This window comes from Chinchilla lanigera, unplaced genomic scaffold (genome assembly GCF_000276665.1).
Source record: "Chinchilla lanigera isolate Chin_1 unplaced genomic scaffold, ChiLan1.0 scaffold00136, whole genome shotgun sequence".
Taxonomy (NCBI): Eukaryota; Metazoa; Chordata; class Mammalia; order Rodentia; family Chinchillidae; genus Chinchilla; species Chinchilla lanigera.
Genome location: NW_004955537.1, coordinates 2343569 through 2354629, shown reverse-complemented (window position 1 = coordinate 2354629; position 11061 = coordinate 2343569). Strand labels below are relative to the sequence as shown.

The following is an 11061-nucleotide window of genomic DNA, read 5'->3' as shown; positions in this document are numbered from 1 at the left end:
TTTGTAGCCCAGGCTGGTCTTGAACTCACAATGATCCTCCTGCCTCAGCCTCCCAAGTGCTGAGATTACAGGCGTGTGCCACCACGCCCAGCTTGTTTCTAATGTTTAAAAAAAAAGTGTTCACAAATGCAACAGTAGAAAAGCACTCTGGCATATTCAGTCTGATGGAGCTCTTCCTGCCTTGGACCTCACCTAAGGGAAGGCCATGCCCGGGTGACAAAGGCAACTCCCCGATTGTTTCAGCTTTGGAAAGTACATCTCTTCTCGGAGACATATTTCCCATTTAGAGACTAGATAACAGGTGAGCAGGAAAGGGGAGCAGAGAACACTTGAGAAAAGAGGTCTTTGAGAGCCAAGAAATCCCAATTTTGTGGCTTAAATTATGCTTATTCCCTCCCTTCTGCCCAGAAAGTAAAACTGAAGCACTCATCTACAAGCAGAAAAGCCGGCAGAGGGAAGTTTGTGCTGTGCAGGAGGAGCAGGACTTACTGATGACCTTATGGAGTCTTCCTAAAACCAGAGAAAGAGAGAGGAGTGAGTGATCTGATCCTGTCCCTTTGTCCCACAGGCCCTGGGAAGCTCACACTCCACCCCGCCCATGGTAGGAAGGATGACGGGGTTTCCATCAGTCCCTACTCAGCTCCTGTCCCAGGGTCACACTAAGGAATCAGTGATGCCAGAGCCCCTTTCCCAGTGACCCAGCCTGCCTCGGACTCGGGTTCTTCCTTTTTTCTTCCTTTTTGACCATCTGGTTTCACGTCTGCTAAGTATTTCCCTGTGTTTCCAATCACAGTCCGTGGTGCCTGCCTTGCTGCCCTTATTCAGTCTACTGTTTGTGTCTAAATTGCAAAACTATCTGAAGGCCTAACATTGACTTGTTGACATGACTTTATGATTTTTTTGTAGTACCTCCCTTGAAGTTACAATTTTCACAAATTTGGAGGTCTAAGAAGCTTTGGGAACATATGTATATGCTTCGTATGCTTTGGGGGAATACTTGTGGCCTCTCGGAGGGGCCATCTGGCCCACATGATCTCCTACCTAGCCTCGGCCATGCCAGAGCATTTGAATTATACACTAGAGTCCACTGCCAGGCCCTGTGCTAAGGGGCGGGACATGCGTTTGGCTCTGGAACAATGACAGTAAGTAGATCACAGCTCCTTGTTAATTGTTCCATTTCTACTACTAATAGCTTCTTCTGATTGTTTCCTGTGCTTGTACAGAGGAAGGTACGTTCTTAATCTTCTCAACAATGTGCAGTACACAAACACTGTATTATTCCTGTTTTACAGAGCAATAGTCTAAGGCTCAGAGGGCCATGAAATTTGCTCAAGTTCATCCAGTTAGCAAGTAGGGGAAGAGGCAGGACACAGACCCAAGTTCCCATCCACGCTGCGGCAGGATGCCAGTGTCCATGGTGTGCCCCTCACACTTTCACCAGCGTGGAGGAAATATAAAGGAGAGGAGAGGAGAGCTCACTATCATCTGGGGTCATCTGAGCCAGCGACCTGCCTTCCTAGCTAGACCTGAATAGGCAGTCTAATTTTTATCCTCAGTGGCCCACAGCACTTACTCAATTAATGAAGGTGAGACGGCAATTAGGAAATGGAGTTTTAGGCACCATGAGAGATCTTGTTTTAGAAAGTTTCCTCTTTTAATACTGATAACATGTAAGAGTAGTTAGCATTCCCATTTTACAGATGAGGAAAACAAAGCTCAGAGCAGTAAAGCAACTTATCCAAGGCCAACAAGCAGCAGACCATTGATCTGAGTCAGGTGTCACCAACTGTGACCTTCCCCTTGCATCACAGCACCTCTCTCCAGGGCACTGTGGATTCTTGAGATTTCCTACATTCCATAAGGCCATATTAATATATGTTTCAACAATACACAGACTCCCTTTTTAGTGAGTGGTAGAAAGGCTGATGCAAGGAGCTCCTGAGGACCAGAACTATGCATTTTGATCAGGGGCATCTCCTCACCCACTGTTACTAACTCTATAGCCCCTTGATGTTGGAAGCTGAGTTCCAATATTATGAATAGAGTGTCAGTAATTATATATAAGGAAAAATAATACATTGCTTGTTTCCTACCCTTGCTCTTTATGTATCCTTACCTTTTTCTTTTGCATGATCTTCAAGAAGATTTTCTAGAGGAAGGAAAGGAAAAGAAAATAAAACTTTTTGCCATTACCTTGAGGACCCCTGATTCCTGCTGGTTCTACCTGCTCTTCAGTCTGTCCATCTTCACTTCCATCTCCCTCATCCAGTCCCTCATGGTGTCTCATCTGGATAACGCGAACAGCAACCTACATCTTGTCTCTTCTTAACATTGCAGCCAGAAAGAGATTTTCAAAGCACAGTTCTGAACCAGATATTCCCATCACTGCTCTACCACTGTGCTTAGGAGAAAGCCTGAAATTTTTAGCATGATTTAAAAGATGCCCCGTAACTCAGCTCCGCCGCCTTCCCCCTCGTTTCTGCACCTTTATAGCTCCTCATGTAAACTTTGCCCTTCCTGACTGTGCTTCTTTCTCAGGCTGTTATTTCTGCTCTGGAGGGTTTTCTACTCTCTCCTGACTCATGACCTCCCAACCTGAGCCCACAGGTCTGGTTTGTTCTCCTGGTCACAGGTGTCATAGAATTGTGAACTTTCCTTCATGGCATTTGTACATGCCATCTATTTGAGTAATTATTTATTGTATGTAATCTCCCTGGCTAGATGGGAAGCCTTAAAAGGCCAGAACTGTGTCTGCTTTTACTCACCATTGGATCTCCAGAATCTAGTATGATCAAGGGCACTTAGTAGGTAATTATCAATTACTTATTGAATGAATAAAGGCTTCCCCAAGTTTGCCCTGCATAACTCCTACACAAGAAGATTGAGCAATATCACAGACAAAAATCACCAAATACACTGGAAAGTAATCTATTACAAGCTAAGAGCTAGCAAAAACTAGAAGCAATGGATTTACATACCATCACCATCACCAAGAACAGTGGATGATGAAACTTCAGGTACAGAATTTAATTACTGGGCCTGGGGATACAGAAATCAACATAACAGAAATACCTCCCCCACCCCACCATAGGACACTTACCTACCTGCAACGCCTGTTCATACAGAAGCTTCTCTAGAAGGGAGAGACAGAAAGAAGTAATTTGGAATTTAAAAAGGTTTTTGTTTTTTTTTTCCCTAACAAGCACAGCTGTCCAAAGACGACAAGCTGCTTGAGTGGGACTGACTGCTGGTCATTATGGGTGTGCGACCTTTTGAAAAGATTACAGGGTCTTCAAGCCATCAGATAGAGTGGGGAGAGAAGTATCGGCTTGTGTAACCTTTCAAGACCTTTGCAACCATGGGATCTTGTGAAATGTGACCATTTTTTATGAGGGTTTAATCCAATGAATATAATTGGATTTCTTGGTTAGAAGGCTTTAATTTCTTAATTAATTAGACGGCTAGCATGGTCAATTACTGTCTAAATTCTCAGGGGATGAGCGTTTATAAATCTGCCTTTCTGCAGTTTGTTGCATTCCTTCTGCAATGTACATCTCCAGGGCACGCTCTACCAGTCTTCTCCCAGTCCATTTGGACAGTCTCTAACCTATGGACAGGCATCGTACCTATTTCTACCTCCTTTTGGTGTTTTCCCAGAGTAGCCATAGTCCTACAGCCTAGACCACCGAAGCACCTACTTACCTTTTGATCTCCTTTGCTTCCAGATGACATAAATGCCTGCTATGATGAGCAGCCCCAGGACAAGTAGGAGCACAGCCAGAGCCACTGTTGAGGAGGAGATTCTTTCCGAAGATGGGACTGAAACAGACCACCAGCGAGCACCCTCAGGGAGACATCTAAGAGCTGCTCCCATGACTCAGATGGCAGATGGCCCAGGCACGTCCCAGCTGCCTCCATCGCCTCCAGGGAGAGATCCCAACCGAGAGACTCTCTGCTTCTCATAGGAAATGAAACCCCAGAGAGCATTAAAGACCAGTGAGATGTTCATTTCTTAGGAAGGGTTTTGCTGGTCCTGGCTGAGGATGTTTTAAAGTCAGTTCTCAACCACAATCTTGTTCAGTCTTAAACTCAGTAGAAAAAATAATGTAGGGGCTTCAGAGACCCTCAGGTGTTTTGCTTAGTTTTGTTGTTGTTGTTGTTTTTCGTTTTTTTCGTTTTTCTTCTAGTACCAGGAATCGAACTCACAATCTTGGGCTTGCCAGGCAGGCACTTTGCTGCTGAGCTAAATCCCCAGCCCCATGTGTTTTGCTTAGTAATCACCCACAGCCGCCTCATGCACACCTGTCTGCCTCCCCTTCAAATCCTTGCCTGCTTGGAACAGCAGTCAGCGGCCTCTTTTCCCTGAGTACCATTAGCAGGGGCAAAACACGCTTTGGATGCCACCGCAGTAGATGCCCCTAAAGCCTAGTCAGGAGGAGAAAAGAAAAAGAGAAGGAAAAAAAAAAAGAGAAGAGGGCTTTGACAAGTGGTATGTCTTTGTTCAAACACTGTGTGATCCTACACAAAAGACTCAGCCTCTCCCAGCCTGCTTTGCCTCATCTGTCAAATGGGGATAAGGGGTGCTGTCTCCTAGGGCTTGAGGGAGATTTGAAGAGATCAGTCAGATTAACCACTTAGCACCTAGGGCGGGGCAGTGGCAGTAGTAAAAGAAGAGGGATGGGCACAGAGGGAGGAAAAAAGGGGATTAACAGATATCTGGCCCTTCTTCACCCCAAATCCCCAGGCACTGTATATCTTTCTTGGCTCTGAAACCATGATTCCCTGCCATATGACTTGATGTTTCACAGGTCTTTAAGAGGCTCATGCCCTTTAACACATTGATTCTACTTCCTGAAACACATTCTAATAATCAGAATCACTTTCCCAATATGTGCACAGATCTTCACTGTACTATTAGTTATGATATGAAGGAATTTTTTTTAAACCTAGATGCCCCAAAACAGACTGATTACTTTTTTATTACTTTGTAGCCACACAATGAAATCCTATGCAGCATCTAAAATCATGTTACAAAAAATTACTTAAGGACATGGGCAAAAATTGCTCATGACATGGGCAGTGGGGGGAAAAGCCCAGGCCAAAAATGCACACACAACTATCCACACTACTTGGAGATACAAGCATGAGGGAAAGTCTAAAAGAAACACATCAAAATACTATCAGTAGTTCTTTATCATTTATGACACTAAAGGTCATTTTTTTATTTCTTTAAAATGTTTTACATATTTTCATTTTCTACAATGCACATGTTTATCCTTAGAATTAAAAATTTTAAAGTTTCGGGGCTGGGGATTTAGCTCAGCGGCAAAGCGCCTGCCTGGCAAGCACAAGGTCATGAGTTCAGTTCCCAGTACCGGAGAAAAACCAAAAAAAATTAATTAATAAATAAAAATAAATAAAAATTTTAAAGTTTCTACAAGGGTAGGAGCTTCCTCTAGAACTATCAGGTGCAATTTCATTCATGGAAAAAAATCTTATTATAATAACAACAAAGATTTGTATATTTTTGACTTTATATTTCCTGAGCTCTCCCAACTTTGTCAAAAGGGTAGATAAGAATGCATTCCATATATGTGAGTGCCAAAAACAGAATTTAGGGGTGGGAGAAAGCACTTGTGCTGTAGCTTTTCATATTAAATATATATTATATTTAAAAAAAAAAAAAAGAACTATCAGGTGCTTCAAACCTGTTTTCTACCCCACCACCCGCTATGAGCAGGCCTGTGCTCTTCTCTTGGCTGAAGACTGTGTTGCAGACCATACAGAACACATCCCCAGCAGGTGGGGCTGTAGTTCAGTGGTACAGCACTTGCCTAGAATGTGCAAGGTCCTGGGTTCAATCCCTAGACAACCACTAAGAAAAAACTTCCTACCTCAGAGCACTGTCCCTGACTCTGCTGTATACTGCTGTTCAGAAGAGCCCAGTCTGTCCAGGGAGTGGGCCTCCGACAGGGATGGAAGTCCTCTGCCTTCAGGGTTTCTCCACTTGTCCAAAGCTTTCAAAACCATCCCACTGATCTGCACGGCAGGGGCCCATTCAGCACCAGAACTAAAGATCTGAGGGCCAGGGATATAGCTCAGTGGAACAGCGCCTTGCTTGGCAAGGGCAAGGTCCTGAGTTCAATTCCCAGTACCAAAAAAAAAAAAAAAAAAAAAAAAAAAAAAAGAACTAAAGATCAGAGCCCTGGGCTGGAGAGGACAGACTGCCTGGCTGAACCAGCCCAGAACCAGACTGGCAGGGCCTCCCCACGTGTGTGGTTCTAGTCAGAGCCCTGGGTGCAAAGGACTCCCCTACACAAGCCTCCTCTGACGAACAGAGGCAACCATCAAAGAAACTTAACCTCCACCTCTCCCTACCACCCTGCCATCCTTCTCCCAGTGCGATAAGACGGTCTCTAGCTTTATCCAAGTACATTTCAGAATCCACTCATGGCAGTAGCTGCATCTCCTGATTCCAAATTCTTCTGAGCACTTCAATCCCCATTTAGAAATTACTTTGCAACCTAAAGTCATTTTCCATGTTTGGAAAGCATCTTTATACTAGCTACAGTGTGTTTTAAAGAGGTTGATGTAAAGCGGTCATACACCCTCTTTGGGGAATATGACAAAGTTATGACCAAAAGATAATCAGTGCGTAACTGCGTGGGGCTGGTATCACCCCAGCAAATTCAAAGAGTTGGGTTGAGTCGGGTTGGGTTGGATTTTAGTGGGCTGATTTTTTTTTAATACTGACACCCATTTGAGAGGCACCATCTCCACCTTGTGGGCCCTTTAAGTACTTGGGAAGCCCAGGAGAGGACTCCTTAAGTAAAGCCTGTCATAGCTGGTTATTGTGACAAGTGAGGAGTTTTCCTTAGAGCCACAGTGAGGGATTTCTTGATGATGAAACAAAGAAATGTGACCCAAGAAGGAAAAACTACTGTCTGAGTCAACAGGCTGGACAGGCCACTGGCTATATTTAACCAGGACCTGCACTGCGCAGTGTTTTCCACAGCCCCAATTTCTTCCTCATGACAGGCCAGAGTTGCAGTTTCCCGTGTGATCAATGCACCCAGGTGGGTAAGGCTGGACCATCCGTGCAAATAAAAACTGCTTGCTGAAGAAGGAAAAGTCTACTCATGGAGGGACAAAGCAGGTCCTCACAAAGCCCACCCAATCCCCACAGATGACCCCGAGCATCTCAAACCCTTTCTAACCTGCAACCCGCAGGGTCACCGTGCCTTCTTGCGTCAGGTTTGCGACCTGGATCTGACACTGGTAAGGTCCTTGGTCCTCAAGGCTCACGTTGTGGATCAGCAGAGAGACTTTTCCCTCTTGGACATCGGTCACGAGCGCCGTCCTGCCCTTATATTCCGGCACCACATCTTCATCTCTGTCCTTCCCACCCAGGAACATGTGCACGACCCGGGAGCCCTGCTGACGTGAGGGCCGCAGCCACCTTACCTCCTCCGGCACGGTCATCGGCCAGAGGGACAGCGGGCACAGCAGCTGGGCCGTGGCCCCCAGCGAGACCAGGTGGAACTTGCCGGCATCCCCTATGCATGGACAGAAGAAAGACTGAGAGCTGGGAGGGAGCTGAGGGAGAAAGAGCGTGGGGAGGGACAAGGAAGAGGGTATCATGGGGAAGAACAGAACCTGGGAAGGGCGCTGGAACTCAGGGGTGAGGGCAGAACCCAAAAAGAAATTAAATCTCGGGTCACACTTCCCTCGGGAGAGAGGCGCTGAGGCTCCTACCTGACAGGTGCGTGGGCAGCTCGAGGAAGATCAGAGAGAGCAGGCAGTTGGACAGCCAGGAGCCAGAAGAACTTGCCATCTGCATCTCACCTAGGACAGACCCCAGCAGCGGCCGGTGAGCTTGATTTCAGGGTTTAACCTTGAGTCCCGCAGCTTCCAACCCCAGCTCCCACTGGCTCCCTGGCAGCACCGACTGAACTTCGCTGAATGCTGTGACACTGTGCCTCCTTGCAGGGTGACCACAAGGGTGGAAGGTGAGTGTCTGCACACAGAATCTGGCCTTCAGGTTAGGTCTATAAATGCTGTGGATATGGGTACAGCGGGAATGAGATGAGAAGGGAAGGAGGAGTTTGGAAGAGTGAGCAAGGATTATACCCAGAACTAATGCTTAGCAACAAGTGCCAGCTTCGTTTTGCATTTAGGGTCTGGGCCAGGCTTTACACACCATGTGGCCTGAAGCTCTTCCCTGACAGCTTTGCAAGTTGCCACATAACAAACCAAGACACTGAGATCCCTCCGTTTCATCCTGAAGGGGCTAAAACCAGATTCTGGGTTTATGAGAAGAGCTGGGTTCAAAGCTTAGTTCTGCCCATTTACTAGCTCAGCATCCTTAGGAAAGTTGTGTAACATCCCCGCCCCTCAGGTTCTTCTTCTGTAAGGAGTGGAGCGGGTGGCTTCTTCACAGGTGAGTGGGAGGGTTTAAGGAAAAGATGCATGCAAAGCACTGGCCACAGATACTGGCCAGTAAATGCTCAATACATGAATAGGTGTTGTTATTGTCACTAAACTCAAAGACGGAGGTGTAGGTGACTGTGCGCACTGACCGTGCAGGACCCTAAAAACTGTCCCCACCTACTGACTACTGTCTGAAGCAGGAACCAGAGTCTCTCGTGCCACTGTATCACCTTGAGGATTAAGCTTAAGATAGAAACACTCTCGGGAGAGATAAGTCTCACAAATTCTCTCCAAGGTTTCACATCCTTTCCAAAGAGGAGGTTTGTGAAGAAGTCAGCAAGCCTGATCCCAGAAGATCATGGATTGGGCAAAGATGAGACTTAGAGGAGGTATCAAAGGGAGGATGGTGAACCAAAGTTGAACTTACCCATTGACTGCATTCGTGTTTCAAACCCCCAAATCTGCTCTTCTCATGGTAAAAAGTGTGCTGCTTTGGGGATGCTTTTGCTTTTTAGTCACGATGCATACAACACACCTCTCCAATCCCATGGCAAATGACAAGAGGCTGTGGTTAGGAGGACATTAGGAAATGTTTCCTTTTTTAGCCTCTGACCTACCCACTTTCCTACACGTTACTAGCTACTCAGAAATGGAACAAGAGAAAATGAGAAAGAGTTAAGTAAATGCAAGCACTCTGCTTAACCAGTTATGACTGAAGCTAAGTAGGGAAGGTGCAGGATACCCCAGAGTTATCCACAATCCTCAAACCCATCTCAACATTTACTGTTACTTATTTCAGGTTGTTTATTTTTTTTTTTTCAGTGCTGGGTATTGAATTTAGGATCTTGCTCATGCTACACAAACACTCTAGCACAGAGCTACATCCCCAATCAAACCCTTCAACTTTCTAGTGATTTTTGAAACATACCCCAAGTAGACATGCCCAGTGTGAGCTGGAGCTCCCAGCTGACCAAGGGCTGCCTGAAATTAAGTAGGATGCGACCTCTGTGAATATGTACTTCTAGCTACAGACAATTGATGAAGTGATTAAGAGGATCGGCTCTAGAGCCAGCCTGGTTCCGGGCTGGCTCAGCCATTTCTGGGCTTTAGACAAGTTAATTTCATTCTGTAAACTTCCTGTTGCTCACACAGGAAATGAAGTTAATAACTGTACCCACCTCGTGGAAGGAGTTGGAATGGGGATTAAAGAAGATACACGTAAAATGACTTGTACCAGATGCTGGAAATAAGAAGCAAATGAAGTCTTAGCAGGTTGTCACTGTCTGTAATACGGCTTCAGGGGAGAGGGGTGTCTCCCTGAAGCTTGTCACCCGGCTGCTGATTAATGGAAAGCAGCTGTAGAAGCAAACTAACCTAGCACAGGACAACATCAGAAGCGGAGCTCTCCCTGTAGTTGTCAGAACAGTGCAAGTTATAACCACAGCTAGATATCATCTGCCTTCCTTCAAGCTGTCAGAAATTAGAAAAAAAAACATCTGCAGTGGTCACACATGTGGGTAAACTGACTCTCTTCTCCGTTGCTAACAACTTTCACAAGGACAGTTTAGCAATAAATATCAAACTATTTACAAATATGCAAAAATTTGCGATTTACAAATTGCAAACAAAGCAATTTCCCTTCCAGAAAAGACTCTTAAGGAAACAGATAAGGATGTGCATAAGCATTTGATGTGAGAATGCTCATCACACAGTTATTTACAAAAGGGAAAAACTGAAAACAACCTAAAAACCCATTAAGACAGGAATGGTTAATTATTTATGATACATTCTTGGAACAGAATACTGCACAGCATTTCATAACCATGCGGTGGAACAATCTTTAGTACCCCTGGAAATTTTTCCTTAGGTCCCAAACAATAAGTTTTTAAAACTAGGTATAGTATGATAGAGTTAGTGGGGAAATGCTTAGAAAAGAGGGAAGACTGTCATTACTTCTGAGAGTGGACAGAGGATTATAAGTAATCCTTATGGTTTTCTTTGTGTATTTTCCAAATTTTCAGCCTCCAACACGTATTGCATTGGTTGTCAGAGATTAAGTCTGTGGAAGGGGGGAGGGAAGCATGACCAGGAAGGTAGGGAAGCAGGAAAGGAAGCAGAACGGGAGGTCCGCACAGTTCTAGCTCACAGAAGCTGCAGCCACAACCTCTCAGCAGGGTCTCTTACTCACAGAGCATGGGATGCGGAAATAAGAAGTATTAGCAGGTCTGTATATCATGTTTTCTTACGGATGTAAGAACTATTTGGTCACCACATAAGATCTCCAGGATTTGTTCTTCTGATCCAATTGGCCAGAATGGCTTCTCCTTCCATTGTGTGCTCATGTAACATATACATTTCAGTTACCAGATTATATTAGTGTAAGAGTGAATTAACATTAACTCATAAGTATATTTTTAAATTATAATATTGTTCTTTGGTAATAACAGCTCCTGTTACATCCTTGAAACTCTGCATGTATTGTGTTCAGCTGAAAGCACATGGGATTGCGTTCTTTTTTTTTTTTTTTTTTTTTTTATTTTTTGGTTTTTCTCCGGTGCCGGGAACTGAACTCACGACCTTGCGCTTGCCAGGCAGGCGCTTTGCCGCTGAGCTAAATCCCCAGCCCCTTTT

At 45.1% G+C, this 11061-nt stretch overlaps 1 protein-coding gene across 2 annotated transcripts in view; it reads right to left on the bottom strand.

Moving 5' to 3' along the window:
- Nucleotides 1–11061, bottom strand: part of Ermap (erythroblast membrane-associated protein (Scianna blood group)) — a 20644-nt gene that overhangs the window by 6296 nt on the left and 3287 nt on the right. The window contains exons 1-7 of one of the 2 annotated variants that reach the window (XM_013507744.1): nucleotides 8858–9242; nucleotides 7756–7845; nucleotides 7218–7556; nucleotides 3703–3819; nucleotides 3101–3133; nucleotides 2117–2149; nucleotides 490–510 (exon numbers count right to left, since the gene is read on the bottom strand). In XM_013507744.1, coding sequence (XP_013363198.1) covers nucleotides 490–510; nucleotides 2117–2149; nucleotides 3101–3133; nucleotides 3703–3819; nucleotides 7218–7556; nucleotides 7756–7845; nucleotides 8858–8870 — 646 coding nt within the window. In that variant the 5' untranslated portion in view covers nucleotides 8871–9242. Of the gene's footprint in view, nucleotides 1–489; nucleotides 511–2116; nucleotides 2150–3100; nucleotides 3134–3702; nucleotides 3820–7217; nucleotides 7557–7755; nucleotides 7846–8857; nucleotides 9243–11061 lie in introns of those variants that run through there. The other variant, XM_013507745.1, reaches the window with a different exon arrangement.